This window comes from Cyprinus carpio, chromosome A23 (genome assembly GCF_018340385.1).
Source record: "Cyprinus carpio isolate SPL01 chromosome A23, ASM1834038v1, whole genome shotgun sequence".
Lineage (NCBI taxonomy): Eukaryota > Metazoa > Chordata > Actinopteri > Cypriniformes > Cyprinidae > Cyprinus > Cyprinus carpio.
Genome location: NC_056594.1, coordinates 1,943,066 through 1,965,856, shown reverse-complemented (window position 1 = coordinate 1,965,856; position 22,791 = coordinate 1,943,066). Strand labels below are relative to the sequence as shown.

The 22,791-nt window shown below is 38.8% G+C and overlaps 3 protein-coding genes across 6 annotated transcripts in view; all 3 read left to right on the top strand.

The window, feature by feature from the left end:
• LOC109065381 (cytoplasmic polyadenylation element-binding protein 2-like) overlaps positions 1–4,024 on the top strand; it is a 29,764-nt gene extending 25,740 nt beyond the window's left edge. For all 4 annotated transcript variants that reach the window (XM_042712582.1, XM_042712581.1, XM_042712580.1 and 1 more), the window contains one exon: positions 278–4,024. In XM_042712582.1, the coding sequence (XP_042568516.1) occupies positions 278–505 (228 nt within the window). In that variant the 3' untranslated portion in view covers positions 506–4,024. The remainder of the gene's footprint in view (positions 1–277) is intronic.
• Positions 4,025–4,174: 150 nt separating this feature from the next.
• Positions 4,175–16,589, top strand: LOC109073037 (NACHT, LRR and PYD domains-containing protein 3-like). Its single transcript, XM_042712579.1, has 14 exons — positions 4,175–4,562; positions 4,772–5,095; positions 5,243–5,353; positions 7,712–7,822; positions 7,921–7,990; positions 8,079–8,286; positions 8,372–10,175; positions 10,257–10,430; positions 10,537–10,704; positions 11,059–11,232; positions 14,424–14,582; positions 15,044–15,214; positions 15,315–15,485; positions 15,610–16,589. The coding sequence occupies exons 2-14, from the start codon at positions 4,989–4,991 to the stop codon at positions 15,767–15,769; spliced, it is 3,588 nt and encodes a 1,195-aa protein (XP_042568513.1). The 5' UTR covers positions 4,175–4,562; positions 4,772–4,988; the 3' UTR covers positions 15,770–16,589.
• A 3,118-nt stretch (positions 16,590–19,707) lies between these two features.
• LOC109112310 (complement C1q tumor necrosis factor-related protein 7-like) lies at positions 19,708–21,903 on the top strand. Its single transcript, XM_042712585.1, has 2 exons — positions 19,708–19,939; positions 20,956–21,903. Exons 1-2 carry the CDS (start codon positions 19,708–19,710, stop codon positions 21,582–21,584), a joined length of 861 nt encoding a protein of 286 aa, XP_042568519.1. The 3' UTR covers positions 21,585–21,903.
• The last annotated feature ends 888 nt before the right edge of the window (positions 21,904–22,791 follow it).

Sequence of the window (22,791 nt, the reverse complement as noted above, 5' to 3'; positions counted from 1 at the left end):
ATATAGAGTTGTTCTATAGTCTATACAATTAAATATTGTATAAACTATAGAACAACTCTATATAAAACAATGGTGGATTACATCAGAAGTAACTGTAATTAAATTGAAGAAAAAGAGTAATCCCTTACTTGACTTTTTCAAGGGAAAAGTAATTAAATTAATAATGATTAATTAATTAGTATAAGTAATAATCTTTAATTAACTATAACAGCCACTGACTTCACCAGAATAGAAATGAACCAAAAACAACCGTGTTTCTCTCATTCATGTGACACAGGTGGAGGTGAAGCCGTACGTGCTGGACGACCAGCTGTGCGACGAATGCCAGGGAGCACGTTGTGGCGGAAAGTTCGCCCCGTTCTTTTGCGCCAACGTCACCTGCCTGCAGTATTACTGCGAGTTCTGCTGGGCAAACATCCACTCCCGCGCCGGCCGCGAGTTCCACAAGCCGCTGGTCAAAGAGGGAGCCGACCGTCCCCGCCAGATCCACTTCCGCTGGAACTGAAGACGGGGATCCCGGGAGCGGCAGCATGCAAGGCGACACAGAAACAACACGTCTGCTGCGGGAAAAAAATATGCTTAGTTTGGCCTCTAACCCAAGCTGTCAGTATAGAGTACATAACCATATACAGTATATAGATAATATATATATGACTATAAATATATGAATATATCTTTATCTTTTGTAGCAGCCAGAAACACTACAAGCCTCAGTTTATTTCACCAAACCACTTCTTTATCCTCCCTCCCTGTACATCTCAGGCTCGGAACAGAGTTTTTGTGGTACGTTCATGTTTTTTTAAAAAGGAGATTAAGAAAAAAAAGAGATTGATTTTTTTGTAGTTTTTTCAAATTATTTTTATATGTGAAATTTAAAAAGTAGAAACGAGAATGTTTTCGCTTGGGGGGGCAGCCTGTCCGTACTGTTCATTCGTTCTGTCCGTCGTGTGTCTGCTGCTAAATCCCCCCCTAGTGGGCAAAGTGCGCAATTGTCTCTGGAAAACCCTTGATGACGTAATCTCTGATGCCTGCCCTGGATCTCCAACCAAAGGTAGCAAAACGTGCGGCCTGAAAATAAGACATTTGCCGTGGAATATATACAAAAGAAAGAAAAAAGAAGAATATTTCCCCCTTGATGTTTCGCTCCAATGTGCTCTTAGCAGGAATAGGAATGATTCAATAACAAATTACTGAGACTTTCCATTTTCCACTGGCAAAAAGAAAACAATACCTCAGAATATTAATCTGGCTTGTTATTGCTCTACTCTTGCAATTTAATCACAAGCTATAGAAGAAGCTTTGCTGCTATATAGGATATAACGAATAGATAGTGTCGGTGTTCTATGTAATGCCATTGTGACGTCACTGGTGATGTCATACACAGAAATGCAGTCCGTTCCCTCTCGCACGGTATGGCCGATCGTCGCCATGGAAACACAGAATGTGAAAACTTATGTGCATGTTTGTGGCTGTACATCATTTGCATGCAGTGTAAAGGTTACCAGCACATATAAGAAAGAAAAAAAAAAACACAATCAAAACACAATGCATATATTAACAGAGGAATTTATGTAGCATGAGGTAAAAAAAGGTCAGACTCTTAGATATAAGATTATATAATAACATAATATCGAAATGAAAAAAAAAAGTTACATTCTTCGTAAAACTTTGCATGCATTGTTGTGATGATTCCTTTACGAACTTATTACGAAAGAAGTGACGTTAGTTTTTAGAGTAGTGAGTTCTGCCTTTTTGTAACTTGATAACTAGTCAAGAGACGGTGTGCTGTCCTGTGGTTTTCGTGTCTCGTCTTCGTGCGATGTGAGTCTAGTTATGAATTGAGGTTTCAGTTCTATTTAAACTCTATAATCCAGAGGATCGTCTCTGGACATTTAACCTTTGCCCTTCCTGAACACCCCTGAATGCCACCCCCCATTTACTGCGATAGAGCGCAGGACAAGGACGTTCTCCCTGGTAGCTTTGATATGATGTAGTTCGTAGGGATTCGCGAAGGAATCTTACCCGTGGTCATTGTCTGTGTGTGGTGGGCGGAGCCTAGCGCCGCATTTCGTAGTTTAATCTCTGGACAAAATCTGAGGTGAAGAAAAGAGAGGAGAGAAACGTCACAAAAGGAACCCTGTGGTGAAATGTTTTGTAGCGTTTGCGTTTTCGATCGGATCAGTCTTATGGACAATCTCTACAGAAGCAATGGTCGTTTGGTACTGTACTGCTCTTTCTGTCTGTCGTTCTTTTTGCACTCTATATATCCTTGTGTTCTCGGGTTTGGTGAAGAATTCAGTGCCCTTGTTGTACTGTCGAGTTCGTGTCTGTGATTTAAACTTTCAAGTGTCAACAGTGAGCTGAGATTGTGTGTTTATTTATTGTGTATATGTGTCTATTTATTTGTTAATGTGTCGCCTGTTTCCAGACTCTTGAGGACGCGTGATGCACTACCTTTTTGATTTCTCTCCTCTCTTTTCTCCTCTAAGAGAACAATCCCTCTTTTTCCTGACGTTTGGAGTCGAACGCAAAACAGTGTCTTTAATTTTGTATCACATCACCTTTTTTGTATACTATTTGGTTGTAGAATAATTGCAACCTGTTTTAAGTCTATTGGATAATTTAAATATCATTATTTTTTACATAGTAACTTATTTGATTTATTGTGTAAGACGCTGGACCCAGATTCTATTTAAGCGATTACGGCAATCTACCGTACTGTACTCGGAGTAAGTAGCGAAGGTGTTTCTGGGAGCTAAACAAGATGGCCACTTCATCGTCATCATCGTCTTTCGCTCTGTCGGTGACGAGTAGCGCGCTCCATTTTTCGTGTTCAACACTGTTGCTTCGTAAGTGTGGGTTTTTGTTGTCGTCGTCGTCGTTTTGAAAAATCATATTTATTTGACTATTTTTGTAGACAGATAACTATTTGATTTAAATTGTATTTTTCTATTTCAGTAGACCTCTGACTCTCACTTGATTTGCCCACGTATTTATGATTATGTTCACACGCACTGGAAGATGCAAAAGGAGTTTTTTTTTTATCATCCGTGCAGTTGTGTGTGTCTGTGTGTGTGTGTGTGTGTGTGTGTGTGTGTGTGTGTATATGAATCTATTTATGTATTGTTGCTTAGCACACATCGATTTGATTACTATTTAAGTTGGTCGTGTATTTAATTTGAAGGAAGGAAGCATTGAGGGTTCTACTATGTTCATGGAAAACACTTGAGACTCTCCCTGGTTAGATGGAGGGGTATCAGCCGTCCCCTCACTGATACTCAGAAACTTGAATATAACACATTTTGAAAGGCTTACTAACCTCGAATCTGTGTTGTGACGTGCAATACTGTTTCTAATGTTTGTATAAAAAAAAGTGAGAATTGCAGTGTATACCTTTTTAATGCAGATTTATTTTTTTCATTGCATATTTTGCAAATTTCTGATTCACAGTGTCATTTTTTACTGTCAGAAAAGATGAAACCCCTTTTTTTCATTGCAACTATTTTTAAATCCAGATATCTTTGTACTGATGTAAATGATTGTAGTTATTTTGGATAGTGTTTTGCTAACAAAAGGAGAAACTTTTTCATGCATATTTCTATTTCTTTTTTGTTTGTTGGTTTGTTTTTTGTTTCTTTTTTTTTTACTCTAATAGTAGCTAAATATTTGGGATAATTTTTCATATTATATGTCATTAATATTATTTTGTATTTTTATGTGGAAAGATATAAATATATAATTTTATGATGCTAACTGCTAAAATATTATTTCAATTTGAATTATTTTTAAAGCTAAAATCTTTGTAATATTGTTAATGTTCTAGTTTCTAAATCAAGTTTGTGTATAGATTCACACAAGTGGTTTATGAAGTGTTCAGACTGTAATTATTACCGAATGGCTCTTTGATATGCAAACTGAATATCATGTTGTTCCTTATTTTGATTTGTTTTGTATTTAAATGGGGTGTTGATTACAGTCTTTTTCTTTCATTTCCTGAATAAAGACCCATTCTGTTCAGACACAAGCCGCGTCTCATCTGTATTGCTTTGGAACACGTCCGAAGTCGTTTTAGAAAGATTTAACTCGCAGCTCAACTGATTAGAATCTATGAGCCTTCAGGCGCCCCCTGGAGGCAGAAGCACTTTAGTGTCATATAAGGAGGGTTTTGTTGTTATTTAAATGTATTGTTATTATTCTAATTATTTCAATTTATAGATTAAGAAGAAGAAGAAAAAGATAATTACCCAAAACTAATTCCATGATAAATAATACGTTTTCAAAGCTTCTGTAATCGATTTTCTAGAAGGAAACGCAACATGTTTTGTTGCAATTTATTCTAAAACTTTATTTTTAAACCTATAGAAAAATTATTATCAATTAATATTCGTCTCCTGTCAAGACACTACAATTAAGCAGATATTTACCTGCAAGTTTGCACAAACATGAATGCATGAATAATAAATAGCCTACTTATTCTGGCCCCGCCTGTAAACCAGGTTGTTCAACCTGAAGGGCAACGGAAACCGAAACTGCGGCTCTGACGACGCACAGACTCAGAGAAGGTAAATACACTTCTGCACGTAGTTTGTTTCTTCAATATTTAGCGTTTTTTTCCGCCTTAATAACAGTAAGAATGACTGGAGTCGTTCAAGCTTTGGAAAATAATTAATTAATTAGAAAGTTGTGCGAACTCTGATGTTTGTGTTAAAGATCATGTAAAAGTCATTCAGATGGGTCATGCTCTGTAAAAATGTAACATTGGGTGTTTCAGAAGTTGCTGAATGGCCAGCTCAGGTGAATAAGGAAGGACCAAGACCTCAGAGAGGATGACATGATCTGATCTGATGCATGTTCAGTTCAGCTCTATTTCCTTGTTCAAAGCTGTTTTGTTAAACGCAGCTGCATACAGTGGCAAACTGACAGAAAGCACTTTGGGTGTGTTGTTTAACTGTAGACTTTAGGATCATTGTGTCTGGAAAAACGCTGCCATGAGTGAGTCAAGTGAAACCAAAGATAGTGTCACATCCAGCCAGGAGGACAAAACCAGCGGCAGTTGCTCCCCTACTGAACCCCTCACATCCACTCAATCCGAATGGTATGTTTATTTGTTGTATAGTAATGACTCAAAATCTCTGCATGTAATCCTATTGGTTAATTTGATGGCTTTGAACAGAACAACAATTTAAAAGTGTTTCTTTGCTCACTTTCCAATATTGACTTGATTCCCTGCATGTTTTTGTAGTGTTGAGGTTCATCACCAGAAGAGAGCTGCCTCTCCAGTGCTTAGCCATGTTTCTGTGAAGAGTGATGCATCAATGGATCCTCCAGTGAAATTCCAGGAGGAAGATCAGAGGTAATACACATTTATTTTATCTTTCTCATCATAAGCCAATATTCAAAATATTTATTTCCTAGTTTAGTTTGGTAAATGTCTGGACTTTAGACAGGATGCTGCATCACCACCTCCGCTGTGCATCATTTTCAAATATATATATATATATATATATATATATATATATATATATATATATATATATATATATGTATATATATGTATATATATGTATATATGTGTGTGTGTGTGTGCGTGTGTGTGTGTGTGTGTGTGTGTGGTAATATTCAGTGCTCATTTTCAGTTTTATGGACAAATTTAAGCTTACATTGTTTTTGCAAATTCTTTATTATAATTATTATTATTTTTTTATTTTTTTTTCAACCATTTTAGTTAGGGGCCTTGATTATCATTGCTATAAGCTAATATTTACAAAGTGACCTCCAGTCATTCAAGCTGTACATTTTATCAACATTAAACCCATGAATTTGTGTTATTTGTGACATGCTCTACCAGCTGAGTTGCACATATATTTGATGTCCCTTACCCTGTGTACGCAGAAAGAATGATGACATTCTTCTCTTTATTAAAGGGGTCATATGATGCTGCTAAAAAGAACATTGTTTTGTGTATTTGGTGTAATGCAATGTGTTTATGTGGTTTAAGGTTTAAAAAAGGTTCAAATTATTTTCCATATAATGTACATTATAGTTTCTCCTCTATGCCCTGCCTTCTGAAACGCATCGATTGCTAAGCCCCATTCACACAGCGTCAGAGCGACATAATCCCATTCATTTTCAATGGAGAGCTGGCGACTTCCGGCGAAACGAGCGACAGTGACCGTTGGCGAAGGAATGTGGCCGTGTCAAGCGATGCAAAAAGTCAAGCAACAAAAGTTCAAAATTCTTCAACTTTATGCAAATAAGCAGCGAATTTCGCAAATGACAACCAATGGGAGTAAAGTCTGTGGAGCGCACGTGATTCATCTGCTGTAGTGGAGTGTTACGGGGTAACTATGCAACCAGTAGTGGGAACGCCCAGTAGCGACCTCAATTGCCAGCCACAAACGACAAGCAGCGAAAAAGTTGCTGGCAGTGTGAACAGGGCTTTGCAAGGCTCATCGCTCTGAAAAGCGAGGTGCGCTCTGATTGGCTAGCTATTCAGTGCGTTGTGATTGGCTGAATGCCTCAAGCATGTGACGGAAATGTTACGCCAATCTACAGTATGCCGTCTCCCAGGCCAGCAACACGAGACTCAGTTCAGCTGCTCTGCTAGTGCACATCCCATAATCGGTTCTCTTTTAGCAGTTCAGTCAATGTACTGTTAGGAGTAACTGAATAACTCAGGGTATTGGTTTATTTTGTGTCAGAGGGAGTGTAAGGCACATTTATAAACTGAATAACTTAAGTAATTTGTGGATTAGTGCGTACTGGAGGTGCAAACAATTTCAAACGATTCAGTTCTTTTTGGTGAACTGGTTCGACCGGTTCACTAAGAAGATCCGGATAAATAGAAAGATTTGTTCGTGATCTGGACATCACTAGACGAGACAAAACTAATAAAACCCATTAAAAATGAGGCACTTGTTGCATCTAGTGGGGACATAATTACTGATTATTTTTACGCGTTGCGTTGCGTATCGCGCTGCATAAACATAAAACCATGTCTGCATTTGTGATCTGAGAAACAACAAACAACAAGCCTACTCTACTGCTCAAAACTCTCATTTGAATCATCATCATTTATATTTAAATATAAAAAAACTTACTTACAGGCTGTGAGTCAGAAGCGCCAGACTGTCCTTGCAAAGTTTGAACTGCCCAACTTTATAGAAACAACTGTTATACAGACACATTGCAGGCTACAGGTTCAGGAAACAGTCCTCATCCTCTATAAAATGCGCAGCACACATCTGAATATTTGGGTTGAACTCTTCTGGAACAGTGTTGAAATACAACTTAACCACTGATTTCTAGTCATGTCCTCTTTTGGAAAGCCAAACAAAGTTTCATTTCAACAAAACAAAACACACAGCCACTCCACAACACGGCAGCTGCGGCAACAGAGAGAATAAAAGGTACGCCTTCTTTGCGTGAACATTTGGGCGGAGTTATGCAAATCTTCCCACATAGTGACGTAGAGATGTGGGGGCGTGTTAGAACGAGATGTTTTAGGGGGGTGTGGTTGACTGTTAACTTTTATAAAGAATATCTCTTTGGATTTATGACTTTAGTCTTTGCAACTTTACAGATCTTCTTTATGCAGCAAGAGCTTGTAACGCTCCAAAGAGAAAGGAAAACTTGAAATCACATCATATGACCCCTTTAATGAATTAGGCAGTTCGGCTATTAAATCACTGTATGTTCTGTTCCGTCAAAGTGTCTCGGGAGATTGGCTCAGCTCTTCAGCGCACACCCATGTATCTGTTCAGAGTAACTGGTCAATGGAGCCACCAACTAATCTCAATATGACTGATTCTACTGTCCAACGGTATGTTAGGACTTGTTTGTATACATTGTGCCTGATTCTTAAAAACACTCAAATATTCAATCATATTTTTCAAATCTAATACTTTCTTTTAAATGCAGAGAGCCGCCAACAGAAATGCACCACCAATCAACCCCAAAGACACAAATGGCCCTTGCTGCTATTTTGCGGGTTAGCCAATTTATTTATTTACTTTTTACATCAATTACGTTAAAAAGAAAAGTAAAATATTCAATAAAATTTCTGTTTTTCATCTTAGCAACTTCAATGCAATGTGATCACTTTTGTAAAGAAGGAACTCAGAAAAATCGACAGTGTTTTGAACCCTGATCTCACAGAGTGTACAAAGAGTCCACCAGATGAAGTCGACGAGTTTGCTCTTGAAGCCAAAGAAGCAACAGTCAAAATCGCCTTACATATTTTGAGGTGTATGAAGGAACAAAGCCTCTTTGACAAACTTCTTCAATGTTAGTATATGTGTATATGGTTAGAACATAGTTTACATTAAGTGCAGACAAAGAGGAGTAACAACCTGTTTCTTATTTTATGTAGTTCATCAAATTGATGCTTGTCAGCAAAAGCTTAAATCCAGTTTGAAGAACAGGAGCCAATGTATATTTGAAGGTATTGCTAAGCAGGCAAATCCAGCCCTACTCAACAAAATCTACACAGAGCTCTACATCACAGAAGGAGGGATTGGAGAAGTCAATAAGGAGCATGAGGTGAGACAGATTGAGACAGCATCTTGGACACCAGAGACACAGGAAACTCCAATCAAATGCAATGACATCTTTAAAGCCTTACCTAGACAAAACAAGCCGCCCATCAGAACCGTACTGACTAAAGGAGTTGCTGGCATTGGAAAAACAGTCTCTGTGCAGAAGTTTGTTCTGGACTGGACTGAAGGAAAAGCCAACCAAGATGTTCGTTTTGTGTTTCCATTGCTTTTTCGGGAGCTGAATTTGATTGGCAAAGAGCAGTACACACTGGAGCAACTTGTTTATTTGTTCTTTAGAGAAATTGAGGGATTCAATCTTTCAAACTTGGAGAAGTTCAAAGTCATATTTATCTTTGATGGTTTGGATGAGTGCCGACTGCCTCTTGATTTTAGGAACAACAAAAGGTGCTCTGATATAACAGAACCTGCCTCTGTGGATGTGCTGCTGACCAATCTTATCAAGGGGAATCTGCTTCCATCTGCTCTCATCTGGATAACCTCTCGACCAGCAGCAGCCAGTCAGATCCCTCCGGAGTGTGTTGACCAGGTCACAGAGGTACGAGGGTTCAATGACCCTCAGAAGGATGAGTATTTCAGGAAGAGAATCAGTGATCAGAGTCTGGCCAATAGAATCATTTCACACATGAAATTATCAAGGAGCCTCTACATCATGTGCCACATCCCAGTCTTCTGCTGGATTTCAGCCACTGTTCTAGAGAGGATGTTGAGTGACGGAGAGAGTTGTCAGATCCCCAAGTCTCTAACTGAAATGTACACACATTTCCTGATCTTCCAGACATTGCAGATGAAAGACAAGTACAAGGAACTACATCACTTGGATCCACACTTGAGTAGAAACAACATCCTGTCGCTTGGAAAACTGGCCTTTCAGCAACTGAGGAAAGGTTTTGTGATCTTCTACGAAGAAGACCTGATAGAGTGTGGCATTGATGTCACAGATGCATCAGTATGTTCAGGACTTTGCACCCAGATCTTCTGGGAGGAGTTTGGGCTGTACCAAAGGAAGGTCTTTTGTTTTGTGCATCTGAGTTTCCAAGAGTATCTTGCTGCTTTGTTTGTTCACCTTCACTGGTTTACAACTCAAAAGCCCAGTAGCGATGAATTAAAGATACCATTCCAAGACACAGACTTTGGGGAGCTCTGCATGGATTCATCTCTGTTTGATCTACACAAGAGTGCTGTAAATCAGGCTTTAAAGTCAAAGAATGGGCACTTTGACCTTTTCCTCCGCTTCCTCCTCGGCCTTTCTCAGGAGCGCAGTGAGACTTTGTTTCGCCACCTTTCAATACAAATAGGACACATCACACACAGCAATGAGAACACGGTCATGCACATAAAGGAAAAGCTTGGGACAGGTCTTAGCCCCGAGAGGTCCATCAATCTTTTCCACTGCCTCAATGAACTGAATGACCACTCTCTTATTAAGGAAATCCAAACATACCTTCACTCTGGACAACTTTCAGTGGAGGTACTTTCAAATGCGCAGTGGTCAGCTCTGGTCTTTGTGCTGCTCACCAGTGATGAAGGACTGGAGGTTTTTGACTTGAAAAAATTCTTCAAATCAGATGAGTGTCTTTTCAAGCTTCATCCCGTTATCAAAGCCAGTCGGATTGCCATGTAAGTGCCATCAAACTTCTCATTTCAGAGTACAGGTACAGTTTTGAACATATGGTAAGAGATTTGTTTTATAATTCTTAGATTGTCCTCATGTAAACTGACGAAGAAAAGCTGTTCAGCTTTGGCTTCTGTTCTTGAGTCCAATCCCAATGTCCTGAGACAACTCGACCTGAGTTTCAATGACCTTGGAGACAAAGGGGTGAAAAGCCTCTGCTCCGGACTGAGGAGTCCACATTGCAAACTACAGACACTAAAGTACATTTCTGTCTCTATTTTACCTACAGTATTAAAATCCAACACATATCACAGATGTCATAATACAGTTGGTAAAATGCTATCCTTCTCCAATGTTTTCTTCTAGACTGGAGTTTTGTGGACTCAGAAGAGACAGCTGTTCAGCCATTGTTGCTGCTCTTACGTCAAACCCATCACATCTCAAGGAGCTGGTCCTGAGCTACAATAACATTGGAAATGAAGCAGCAACCTGGCTTTTGGGTTTAGTGCCAGACTGTGAGCTGGAGACTCTTAGGTCTTTATTTTTGTTTTAATTTTTTTCAGTGACTTGGTGAATATTGATATGGTAGTTATCAGTTTATATCAGGAGTCAGAATTCTTCAGCCAAATTCCCTCTTCTAGTAATCCTTCTTTGAAGTCACACAACTCATCTTTGGATGGGTTGGAAAATGTGACAAAATTAATCTTTCCAACAAAAACCCCACTGACAAAATGGTTGTGCACTAGATAGTGCAGAAGATATATTAGTTCTCTCAACCCTGTGGTAACATGGCACAACGCAGCACAGAACTATGTGACTTCCCAAATTGAGTTGATGACTATATAGCTGACATTCAATCATTCAATATATATTTATTTTCTCTTGCAGGCTTTCAAGCTGTGGGATCACAAAGGAGGCCTGTGCTTTCCTCACATCTGCCCTGAGTTCAAAACCCTGCAAACTTAAGAAACTGGACCTAAGTGATAATAGACTTTGGGACTTAGGAGTTGGGATGTTTTCTGGTTTACTTGCAAACCCAAACTGTAACCTTGAAGAGTTGAGGTAGGTGTGCAATGATCTTATCTGCAGAAAATGTCTCTTTTATTTGCCTTCTTGTATTGTTTAGGGGCCAAGATGTTTAGAAAGGGCTGGATTGGTAATATGGCATACCGGGCATTTTCCCGGTGGGTGATACAAGTTTTAATTTTAAATTTTTGCCAAGGACTAGCCCATCATGCAGGTACTGTCGCCCGTTGGTTTGTATTGTATTGCTTGGAAATATTACAAAGTCTATAAACAGGACCTTAACAGAGCTAGCAGAGAAAATACTGTACAGGCACAGCAAGCTCACCGTTCTTGATGCTCGAAATATTGAATATTGAATTGGGGGTGGAGGTTTATATGAATGTATCCCAAGAGGGAAACTGACTGTCTTCAAAAAAGTTTTGATTGCATTTTCTTTTCATTATTCATCCTTATAATGCATATTAATGTACAAACCCGATTTCAAAAAAGTTGGGACACTGTACAAATTGTGAATAAAAACAGAATGCAGTGATGTGGAAGTTTCAAGAATACAATATAGATGACATATCAAATGTTTAAACTGAGAAAATGTATCATTTTAAGGGAAAAATAAGTTGATTTTAAATTTCATGGCATCAACACATCTCAAAAATGTTGGGACAAGGCCATGTTTACCACTGTGTGGCATCCCCTCTTCTTTTTATAACAGTCTGCAAATGTCTGGGGACTAAGGAGACAAGTTGCTTAAGTTTAGGAATAGGAATGTTGTCCCATTCTTGTTTAATACAGGCTTCTAGTTGCTCAACTGTCTTAGGTCTTCTTTGTTGCATCTTCCTCTTTATGTTTTCTCTGGGTGAAAGATCTGGACTGCAGGCTGGCCATTTCAGTACCTGGATCCTTCTTCTATGCAACCATGATGTTATAACTGATGCAGTATGTGGTCTGGCATTGTCATGTTGGAAAATGCAAGGACTTCCCTGAAAGAGACGATGTCTGGATGGGAGCATATGTTGTTCTAGAACTTGGATATATCTTTCAGCATTGATGGTGCCTTTCCAGATGTGTAAGCTGCCCATGCCACACACACTCATGAAACCCCATACCATCAGAGATGCAGGCTTCTGAACTGAGCGCTAATAACAACTTGGGTTGTCCTTGTCCTCTTTAGTCCGGATGACATGGCGTCCCAGTTTTCCAAAAAGAACTTCAAATTTTGATTCGTCTGACCACAGAACAGTTTTCCACTTTGCCACAGTCCATTTTAAAGAGTCTTGGCCCAGAGAAAACGCCTGGGCTTCTGGATCATGTTTAGATATGGCTTCTTTTTTGACCTATAGAGTTTTAGCCGGCAACAGCGAATGCACGGTGGATTGTGTTCACCGAAAATGTTTTCTGGAAGTATCCCTGAGCTCATGTTGTAATTTCCATTACAGTAGCAGTCCTGTATGTGATGCAGTGCCATCTAAGGGCCCGAAGATCACGGGCATCCAGTATGGTTTTCTGGCCTTGACCCTTACGCACAGAGATTGTTCCAGATTCTCTGAATCTTTGGATGATATTATGCACTGTAGATGATGATAACTTCAAACTCTTTGCAATTTTTCCCTGAGAAACTCCTTTCTGATATTGCACCACTATTTTTCACCGCAGCATTGGGGGAATTGGTGATCCTCTGCCCATCTTGACCTCTGAGAGACACTGCCACTGTGAGAGGCTCTTTTTATACCCAATCATGTTGCCAATTGACCTAATAAGTTGCAAATTGGTCCTCCAGTTGTTCCTTATATGTACATTTAACTTTTCCGGCCTCTTGTTGCTACCTGTCCCAACTTTTTTGGAATGTGTAGCTCTCATGAAATCCAAAATGAGCCAATATTTGGCATGACATTGCAAAATGTCTCACTTTCAACATTTGATATGTTATCTATATTCTATTGTTAATAAAATATAAGTTTATGAGATTTGTAATTTATTCCATTCCTTTTTTACTCACAATTTGTACAGTGTCCCAACTTTTTTGGTCTGTCGGGTCTGTATCGGGTCTGTAGTCTTAATAAGCATACCACTGCTTTGTTTACAGCAGTAACCAAGGAAATGCTCTAATGCTTTTCTAATGCTCTGTTTCATAAACACCACCTGCTGACTGAGAGTGAATTTGGGTTTTTAGCATACATTCACAAAGCTAACTACCATTCTGTTCATTTTAAATCTTGAAATTATACAATCTAATTTAAAAAAAAAAAAAAAAAAAATACTGTTCATGCATTTCAAATGGCTACATGTTTGTTAAAGCCCAGTTCAGCCTGCAAATAAACAATTTGTTTATGTACTCTTTCATTTTTTTCTTGTCTTTTGGTTAAAGAAAAAAAAGGATCGGCATTCTGTATCACAACTGGCCCAATTGCCTGTAAATAATTGCCAGTCAGACTTGTAAACACTGTTGGTATACACACATACTGCAAACACAGTGTTAGCATGTGTATACAGTATTTTGAATGTGGGTGGTGTCTGACTGAACCAATTCTGATCTTAGTGGTGGGCCACTTAGACTAAAAATGCCTGGGCTGATTTTTTTTTTTTTTGTCCCAGTCCAGCCCTGTGTGTAGGCAATTATTGTATTTTGTAATGTAAGGTGTGTTTTTTTTTTTTTTTAGGCTAGGAGTCCAAAATTTTTTCAAATTTGGTACATTCATAGGGGAGAGAGAGTCTTTAACCCTGGACCTGGAGAACCCCCAACAGTACACACTTTGGATGTCTCTCTCATCTGACACAACCATTTCAGGTCTTGAAGTCCCTAATAATGAGCTGATGAGTTAAATCAGGTGTGTTTGATTAGGGAGACAAAATGTGCAGAGTTGGGGTTACTCCAGGACCAGGATTGGGAACCATTACTGTGATGCAAACAGCAACTCAAAATTATATTATGCTTCTTTTCAATAATTTCATAATCCATTTAATTGAATTCAGTGACACCAGTGATTTCAAATGATTCCCAACTCAATATTTGTTTTTCTTTTTAAATATTGTTGAAAACATGCTTTTTCATACATATTTAAACTCATCCTAGAATGCCAAAATTGTTTCACATGGCCGCTGAGGCAGTGGTCAGAAGTTTTTGATGTGCCAAACCATATCAACAAATTCACAAGTGAATAGGAAGTGAGGCTGTATCTTTATATCACTTTGGTGTATTGAAAATTATTACCAAGAATTTTCATTTTTTTTAGATTGGAGAGATGTAATTTTACATCTAAAAGTTGTGGACTGGGTCTGGAGAACTCTCGACTCAGAGCTCTAGATCTTTCTGACAATGACGTGCAGGATTCTGGGATGAAGCAGCTCATGAACTCACTAATGGATCCATCCTGTAAACTTGAGAAATTAAGGTTATGCTTTCTTTTTTTTTTTTTTTTTTTTTTTTTTTTTTTGTTGTTGTTTTTCATTCTCACGGCACTTGATTGGAGTATTTGAAAGCCGTCTTTGTGTAAAACTGATAATACATTTTAGTTGTGATAATTATATTCAACTTTTATCCAACATGAAATTAACCTAACATGAGCAGTAGCAGAAATAAATTCAATTAACTTGTAATTACAAAAAACATAACATTTTGTGTGCAGCCCTGTTATTTTTTTGTTTGACCTCGTGAGGTTGATAAAATAAAAATTACTGTAAGTTAAGCAACTTGTTAAAAAAAAAAAGAATTTGTCTTTTTAAGATAGAAAATATCTTGTCATATGTACTCATAATGATTAATTAATCAACTCCTACATAAAAGGTTTGAAATATAATGTTCATTAATTATCATGGAATTCTAAATAAAACTCTTTTTTGCCATATTCTCCAGGCTGTCGTGTTGCAGACTGACAGATAAGGGTTTCTCATCCCTGGCTTCAGCTCTGAGATCAAACCCTTCCAGCCTAAAAGAGCTCGATTTGAGCAAAAATTTCCCAGGAAGCACTGGAATAATGCAGCTTTTTACAGTCCTTAGACAAAACACTACTCTTGAAAAGTTGTGGTCAGTATTTGCCTAAAGGCTGGATGGTTGCATCAACTATATAAAATTAAATTCTAGACATTTAAAGATTATAATTGTTTTAAATTCTATATCTCTGCAGTCTGGACTCTTGTGAAATCACTTCAGATATGTGTGGTTTAGCAGCTAAAGGTCTGAGCCAAAGCTTAAACTTGAAAGAGTTGAACCTAAGCAACAACAATCTAAAAGATCAAGGTGTTCGGCTGCTCTGTCTTGGACTACAGGAAGGCAGTTGTGCAATGAAGTCTTTAAAGTAAGATTGAATAATCATTTACAAAAATTAATTTTACATTTTATCCATGTAAACAAACAGAATGAATATTCAGGAATGATACAATCTTCATGAAAATAACTTTTTTCATCTGTTTTCATTTTAGATTATCCAACTGTGGTCTCACTGACAGCAGCTGTCAATACTTGGCTTCAGTTCTTGGTTGTCAGTCCATATCTGTTGAGATGGACCTGAGCAGAAATGCCATCAGCCAGCAGAAGGAGCAGTTTCTGAGTTCTATATCAAACATCAATCTTTTATTCTAGTTTATATGCAAGTGTTGTTTCAGATTTTTGCAGGTGAATAGGAAGGTTTAGTATCTTCAGCAAGCCGTGGAGACTGTAGATGAGGAGAATTAGTCAAAATAAAGTCTTAAGACTGCATATGCTGCAGTTTGTGCAGCAACTTCATTGTATCATTTCTTCATTGCTCATTGTGTAGTGTGCGAGTGCTGTGGGAAATGTGTGAGCTCACTGAGGAACACTGGAGGTGTGTCTTTCAAGTGGGTGGTTAAAAACTCTTTCCACAAGTAAATCAGAAATGCTGAAAGATCACGGCATACATCTTACAGAAATGCACTCATTCAAAGAGACTGATGAACAGAGAGGGATGGAGACCTCAGAAGCATGAGGATAGATAAAGAGAAGTCATTGAGAGTGACAGCAGTGCAGAGGGAGAGATGATTATTCCATATATGTATCTGCTGCAAACATTCGGCTTATTCGTGGATGTACAGAAAGGAAGAAAGAAAAGAAGTAAAACACAAAAATCTTAGGATACAGTTCAAACTGAGGAATTCAAACAAGCAAAGGACATCACTGAAAGAATAAATCAAGACGACAAAAACAATCCTGCAACAGAAACTGGCAAGTCACTGTTTTTGTTGTTTAGAGCATTTATTAAACAGGTTCAGAGATGCTGCATTTTTCTGGTTTTGATATCAGTTGTGAGATTTTGATTGTGAGATGTTACTTTTTAATAAAAGATGCTTTTCAAAGATATCAGAGATTATATGAATTTATGTATTTTGCTAAGATCAGGTCTCGTGTTTTTCATGTGTTGAAAATGCAAAGAAATAGTTTGAAATTTTTTTTTGTAATTTATTCACCCTCTTGTTGTTTAAAACGCACAATAAAAGAAACATTACAACACAACCTTTGGTTCTGTTTCTCACACAAATATTTTGCAAGACTTTTAATAGTGCACAAGTCATATGGATCACTATTATGATACTTTTAATGTGCTTTTATGTAATTTCTGGAGTTTTACAGCCTCTGTTCTCATATACTTTTATTGTATGTATAAAAATAAAATAAAAAAAAAGCAAACAAGCCTTCCTCCAAAACATTTTTACTCATTCTGTGTTCCATAAAAGAAAGACATATGGGTTTGAAAAAAACCTGAGAGTTTGTAATTCATGAGTTTTCATTTTTTAAGGGTGGGCTTTTCCTTTAACAGACTGCAGTTTTGTGATGGGAGTTGAGTCTGTTGTCATAGTAACAGTGTTTGTCTCTCAAGGGAGGATGTTTGGTACTCTCATTTCACACTTCTGCTGAACGTCACAGATGTTTCATTGCATTTTCCATCACAAATCAGATTTAAGAGCGTATAAATGTGTGTTACGGCCCAATCTGCTGTCACAGCTGTGCTTGGCTCATCAGACAGTACAGCTATGAAGGACAAATTTCTAAAAATATCAATTCTTTTGGGAATGGTGATATGAATTTTGACACTTTTTGTTGATAGTGATTTACTTGATCTCTGTATCGTTCACATGATCACCACAGCTTAGCAAGACTGAAGCAACCACTACAGTCCCAATGGCCTGTTTCACTTGTATGGTTTCAGAATGGTTTATTTGGGTGCTAAAAAGCAGGTGGTCTCATTATTTGGGTAGCAAAACACGTGCCTGTTTGCTCTTCTGTGCATAACCAGAATTTGGTTAATTTTGTACAAACTTAAAGTCGATTTCATGACTCAAAATCTGTATGTATCTATGTATATTATATATATATATATATATATATAGACACACACAGAACAACATTATAAACGCAACATACAAGATGAGGTGATGGTCGTCGATGAATGGCACAACAATGGGCCTCAGGATCTCATCACGGTATCTCTGTGCATTCAAAATGCCATCAATAAAAAGCACATGTGTTCATTGTCCATAACATATGCCTGCCCATACCATAACCCCACCGCCACCATGGGCCACTCGATCCACAACGCTGACATCAGCACACCGCTCACCCACACGACACCATACACACTGTCTGCCATCTGCCCTGTACAGGGCAGATGGCAAAACCGGGATTCATCCGTGAAGAGAACACCTCTCCAAACTGCCAGACCCCAGTGAATGTGAGTATTTGCCCACTCAAGGCAGTTACAACGACGGATGTTCTGCCAAATTCTCTGAAATGCCTTTGGAGATGGCTTATGGTAGAGAAATTAACATTCAATTCACGGGGAACAGCTCTGGTTGACATTCCTGCAGTCAGCATGCCAATTGCACGCTCCTTCAAAACTTGCAACATCTGTGGCATTGTGCTGTGTGATAAAACTGCACATTTTAGAGTGGCCTTTTATTGTGGCCAGCCTAAGGCACACCTGTGCAATAATCATGCTGTCTAATCAGCATCTTGATATGCCACACCTGTGACTAGAATGGATTATCTCGGCAAAGGAGAAGTGCTCACTAACACAGATTTAGACAGATTTGTGAACAGTATTTGAGAGAAACAGGCCTTTTGTGTACATAGAAAAAGTCTTAGATCTCTGAGTTCAGCTCAGTGTTGCGTTTATACTTTTGTTCAGTTTATATATACAGTATATATTATTTTTCTTGTGTTAAGGACACAAGCATATACCTGATATTTGAAATTATGCATAATATATGCCAGAAGGTTATGAAAAACAAACTTCATGATATGAAATGAAACTTCATGAAAATGTCTTAATAGCTTCTTGTTAAAAGCAATTTAATTTAATGCAATAAATAAATTTGTTATTTTAAGGATGCTTATTTTTTACTGAAAAACAAGATAAAATTTATTTTGGCAGTATTAACATATGCAGTTTAGCATATTTGTGGACGTATGTATACACGCGGTTTAGGTAATCGCATGTAATGCACATTTGAATTAGTTTAAGACAGAATATATGATCTTAATGGAATACTTGGCTCTGGCGAGTTTCCCCTGTTGATCTGAAATCTCTCTTAGTAGATGTTTCAATTTTATAACATCATCTTTTTCCTGACATGACCCAATAAAAAGCAAATAATAAACACATGCAGTTAATATATATACATTTTTAACATATTTACTTTTTTACTTTTTTTTTTTTTTTTAATTTAATGCACAAATTACAAATAATATCAGTGTGTATGTGTGGTCAGCAAAGTCAAAACAATAAAACGATCTGTTATGAAGTTCAAAAAGAGAAACACCCTTTTCCTCTTAATGTGAAACAGTTTGTTGTTCTGGAATAGAGACACTTCCTATTTCTTATATACTTTTATGAGTGCCAGACTGTCAGTAGTCTTGTTTAAAGCCTGTGACACACCAAACTGACATGAAAGAATAAGCAGTGATGAAAGCTGATGGCATTGTTGTCTTGCATCGCCTGTGGCTAGGCCAAAAAGTTTCCAAAACACATTCAATGCCTTCGTAAGAGAAAACAGCTCTCCATGCCAGCAGGTGGCAGTCATCTGTACTTACCATTTTGAATATGAGTAATATTGATCAACTGGTCTTCACTTGCTCAATTCCAGATGGCCATGACATTATGAAAATTTTCACAGACTGGAATGCTTAGATATGATGAAGATGTAAAATGAAAAGAGCCTTCTGTGTGTGCTTTTGCTTTCTCGCTTTTGTCATTTCGGTTTTTCTTCTCTTGCACTGGCTCCCCTGTTGAAAAAATCTGCATATTCTGGTTATGTATGTTTTGAAGCATGGCTGCTGGTTTGAGCTGGTCCTAAGCAATTAGCTCCTGCTCAGGACCTGCCTAGGACCAGCTTAAACCAGCTCAATCTAGCAGCCATGCTTGATAACATACAGTACCTAAACAGCATATGCTGCTTTTTTTCAACAGGGACACTGAACAGCAAAAATTAAAATTCTTAATTTTGGGTGAACAATTTGGTTTCTTTTTAATCCTTGTTCTTCTATTTTTGTGCTTAGGTCTGAGGATGTGGAGGATTGTGGTTGTGGTCTGTCTTTCTCAGTGCATTATGGGTCAGATGCTGGAGGCCAGATCCAAAGGAGCCCCTCCTCGGCTTATTTGCGGCATTCCAGGTTTGCCAGGAGCACCGGGAAAGACCGGACCCCCTGGGCCTCGTGGAGAGGATGGCCATGTCGGAATCCCAGGGAGAGATGGGAGGGATGGGCGGAAGGGGGGAAAGGGAGAAAAAGGAGAACAAGGTAGAGGAATTACCTAACCAAATGAATGGTTTCTCAGGCAAAACTAGTCTAGGATGGTGTGAAAGATCACAAAATGTTTGCAGCTAAAGTTAACTGAAAATGATTCTAGGTCAAGGTTCCTCAAATCTGGCCCTGGAAGGACGCTGCCATTCAAGGGTTTAGCTTAAACCCTAATCAAACTCACCTACCTGTTAATCTACAGCTGACAAATGTGACGTCCAGAAAGCACAACCTTCGAAAGATGCAGCTTCTGAAGACCTGGAATAGTCTTAGTTTAACGGTTGGAGTTAGACTTTACAGGACAGTGGGTCTCCAGGGACCCTGTTCTAGGGTTTTCTCCTCATTTTGCTCTTTGGTACAATTTTAGTCTTTAGTTTTAACCTGGACCCAGCTATAGCTTGATCTTGATTGACTGGGTCAGGTATGTTTGATTAGGATCGGAACTAAACTCTGGGATGTCAAATTCAGTTCCTGGAGGGCCACTGTCCTGTAAAGTTCAGCCCCAACCCCAATTAAACACACCTGAATCAGCTAATCAAGGTCTTCAGGGTTACTAGAGACTTCCAGGCAGGTGTTTTGGAGCTTGATGGAGCTACACTAGGACAGTGGCCCTGCACCGGAGTTTGAGACACGTGCAGTAAAACATGTCTGGATGTTTGCTTTGGTACATTTTCTGGTATATGACGACAGGTTATCACATTGTGAGAAATCACACACTGATAAACATCTTGTTAAGGATGAGTGATATCTTACAGAAAAAAGCACTGAAGGATTTTTTTTTTTTCATGTGAATGGCAGATTTCTAGTCCTGGGAGAAATCTAAGTTAGAGAAAGATAGACATCACTGCATTTTATCGTTTCCAACCACATCCACATCAAAATATGTTTCATTCTGAGTCGTTTTTATTCATCATGGCAAATCGTTTGATCTAAATCATTTCAGACTGGGCCAGTGCAATAATGATGTTGTTTGAAAGGATTTTGGCTTAAAATCAACAGCATCTTGTGTGTTTCAGGCCTCAGAGGTAGAGTTGGGCCGACGGGAAAGCTTGGAGAATGTGGAGAGAGAGGTTTCATTGGGAAACGTGGACCTGAAGGTGATCCTGGAAATTTAGGGCCTCCTGGTCCTCCAGGACGTCTCGGACTAAAGGGTGACAAGGGCCAACGAGGCCCTCCGGGAGAAGCAGGAATCTGCAGATGTGGAAGTTTGGTTCCCAAATCCGCTTTCTCTGTAGGCATCACCAGTAGCTACCCCACTGAGCATGCACCTATCAAATTCAACAAAGTCCTGTTTAATGAGGGCGGCCACTACAACCCAGAGATGGGGAAATTCATCTGTGCTTACCCAGGAATATACTACTTTTCTTATGACATCACTCTGGCCAACAAGCACCTGGCCATTGGTTTGGTTCAGAACGGACAGTACCGGATAAAGACTTTTGATGCCAACACGGGGAACCATGACGTGGCGTCTGGCTCAACAGTGATGTTTCTCAACCCAGAGGATGAGGTGTGGCTGGAGATCTTCTACAAGGACCAGAACGGCCTGTTTGCTGACCCTGGCTGGGCTGACAGTCTGTTCTCTGGGTTTTTACTTTATGCAGATACAAACTATATGGATACATTGGCGGAAGATTACAACTAGCAGATATGGTAACAATGATTAATGGTGCTATCTTGGATCGGGTCGTGCTGTTCTCACGCCATGAATATCACATTTTTAGACACTGTTTCCATTTTTAAAAAGCATTGTATACAGCATAGTAAAAAAAAAGTATAAAATATGTCTCAAAAATACAGGGGTTGGAGAATGAAACTGAAACACCTGGTTTTAGACCACAATAATGTATTAGTATGGTGTAGAGCCTCCTTTTGCGGCCAATACAGAATCAATTTGTCTTCGGAATGATCGATACAAGTCATTCAAGCCATTCCTCTTGCAGAACAGTGGCCAGGTCACTATGTGATGCTGGTGGAGGAAAACATTTCCTGACTCCAGACATCCCAAGTCTCCCGGAAGTCCCGGGAGTCTCCCGCATATTGATAGCGGCTCCCTGATGCCCGCAAATTAGTTAGAATCTCCCGGAATCTAGAGCGAGCGAGCAAGAGCGCGCAAACTTAAGAAGAGACTGTGTTTCAAATCGTGTAGCGCGCGCACGGCAGACAGAGAGCATCCTGATTGGCCTGTTTCGGCAAATCAACCAATCAATTGTCAGTGTGGGCGGGCTTTTATCTCTTCTCCCGAACCAAATTAATCAGTTATGTCTATCTAGAAACAGGAGCACAATGGCAGAGGGAGAGTGCAATGGAAAATAAATAAAAGCAGTTTACATAAATAGTATAAGCAGCTTATATATATAGTAAAAGTAATCTACATATTTAAACATAATTAACGAATAATTGCACAGGCCTATAGCTTATAGAAATAATATTTTATGGTTTTTTTTTTTTCTGTAAAGTCATGTTCTGTGGTGAAATGTCATATCCTTGTCCGCCTTCCCCCCTTTTTTTTTTTGGGGGGGGGGGGGGGTGGGGGGGGGGGGGGGGGGGGGGGGTTGGCTTCGGGATACCTCCCTGAAATGACTTTTTGCAGGTTGGGATGTCTGTGACTCGCTCTTCCAAAACACCCCAAACTGGCTCAATAATATTCAGATCTGGTGACTGTGCAGGCCATGGGAGATGTTCAACTTCACTTTCATGTTTCACTTTTCAACTTTACTTTTCAGGTGGCGGTGTGGTGATTTACGTAAAAGATCACATCCAAAGTAAACAGCTGAACATCAGTGATTGTAACTTGGAGTGTGTGGGGACTACTATTACTTTATCTCCTCAAATGACTTTCTTTGTATTAG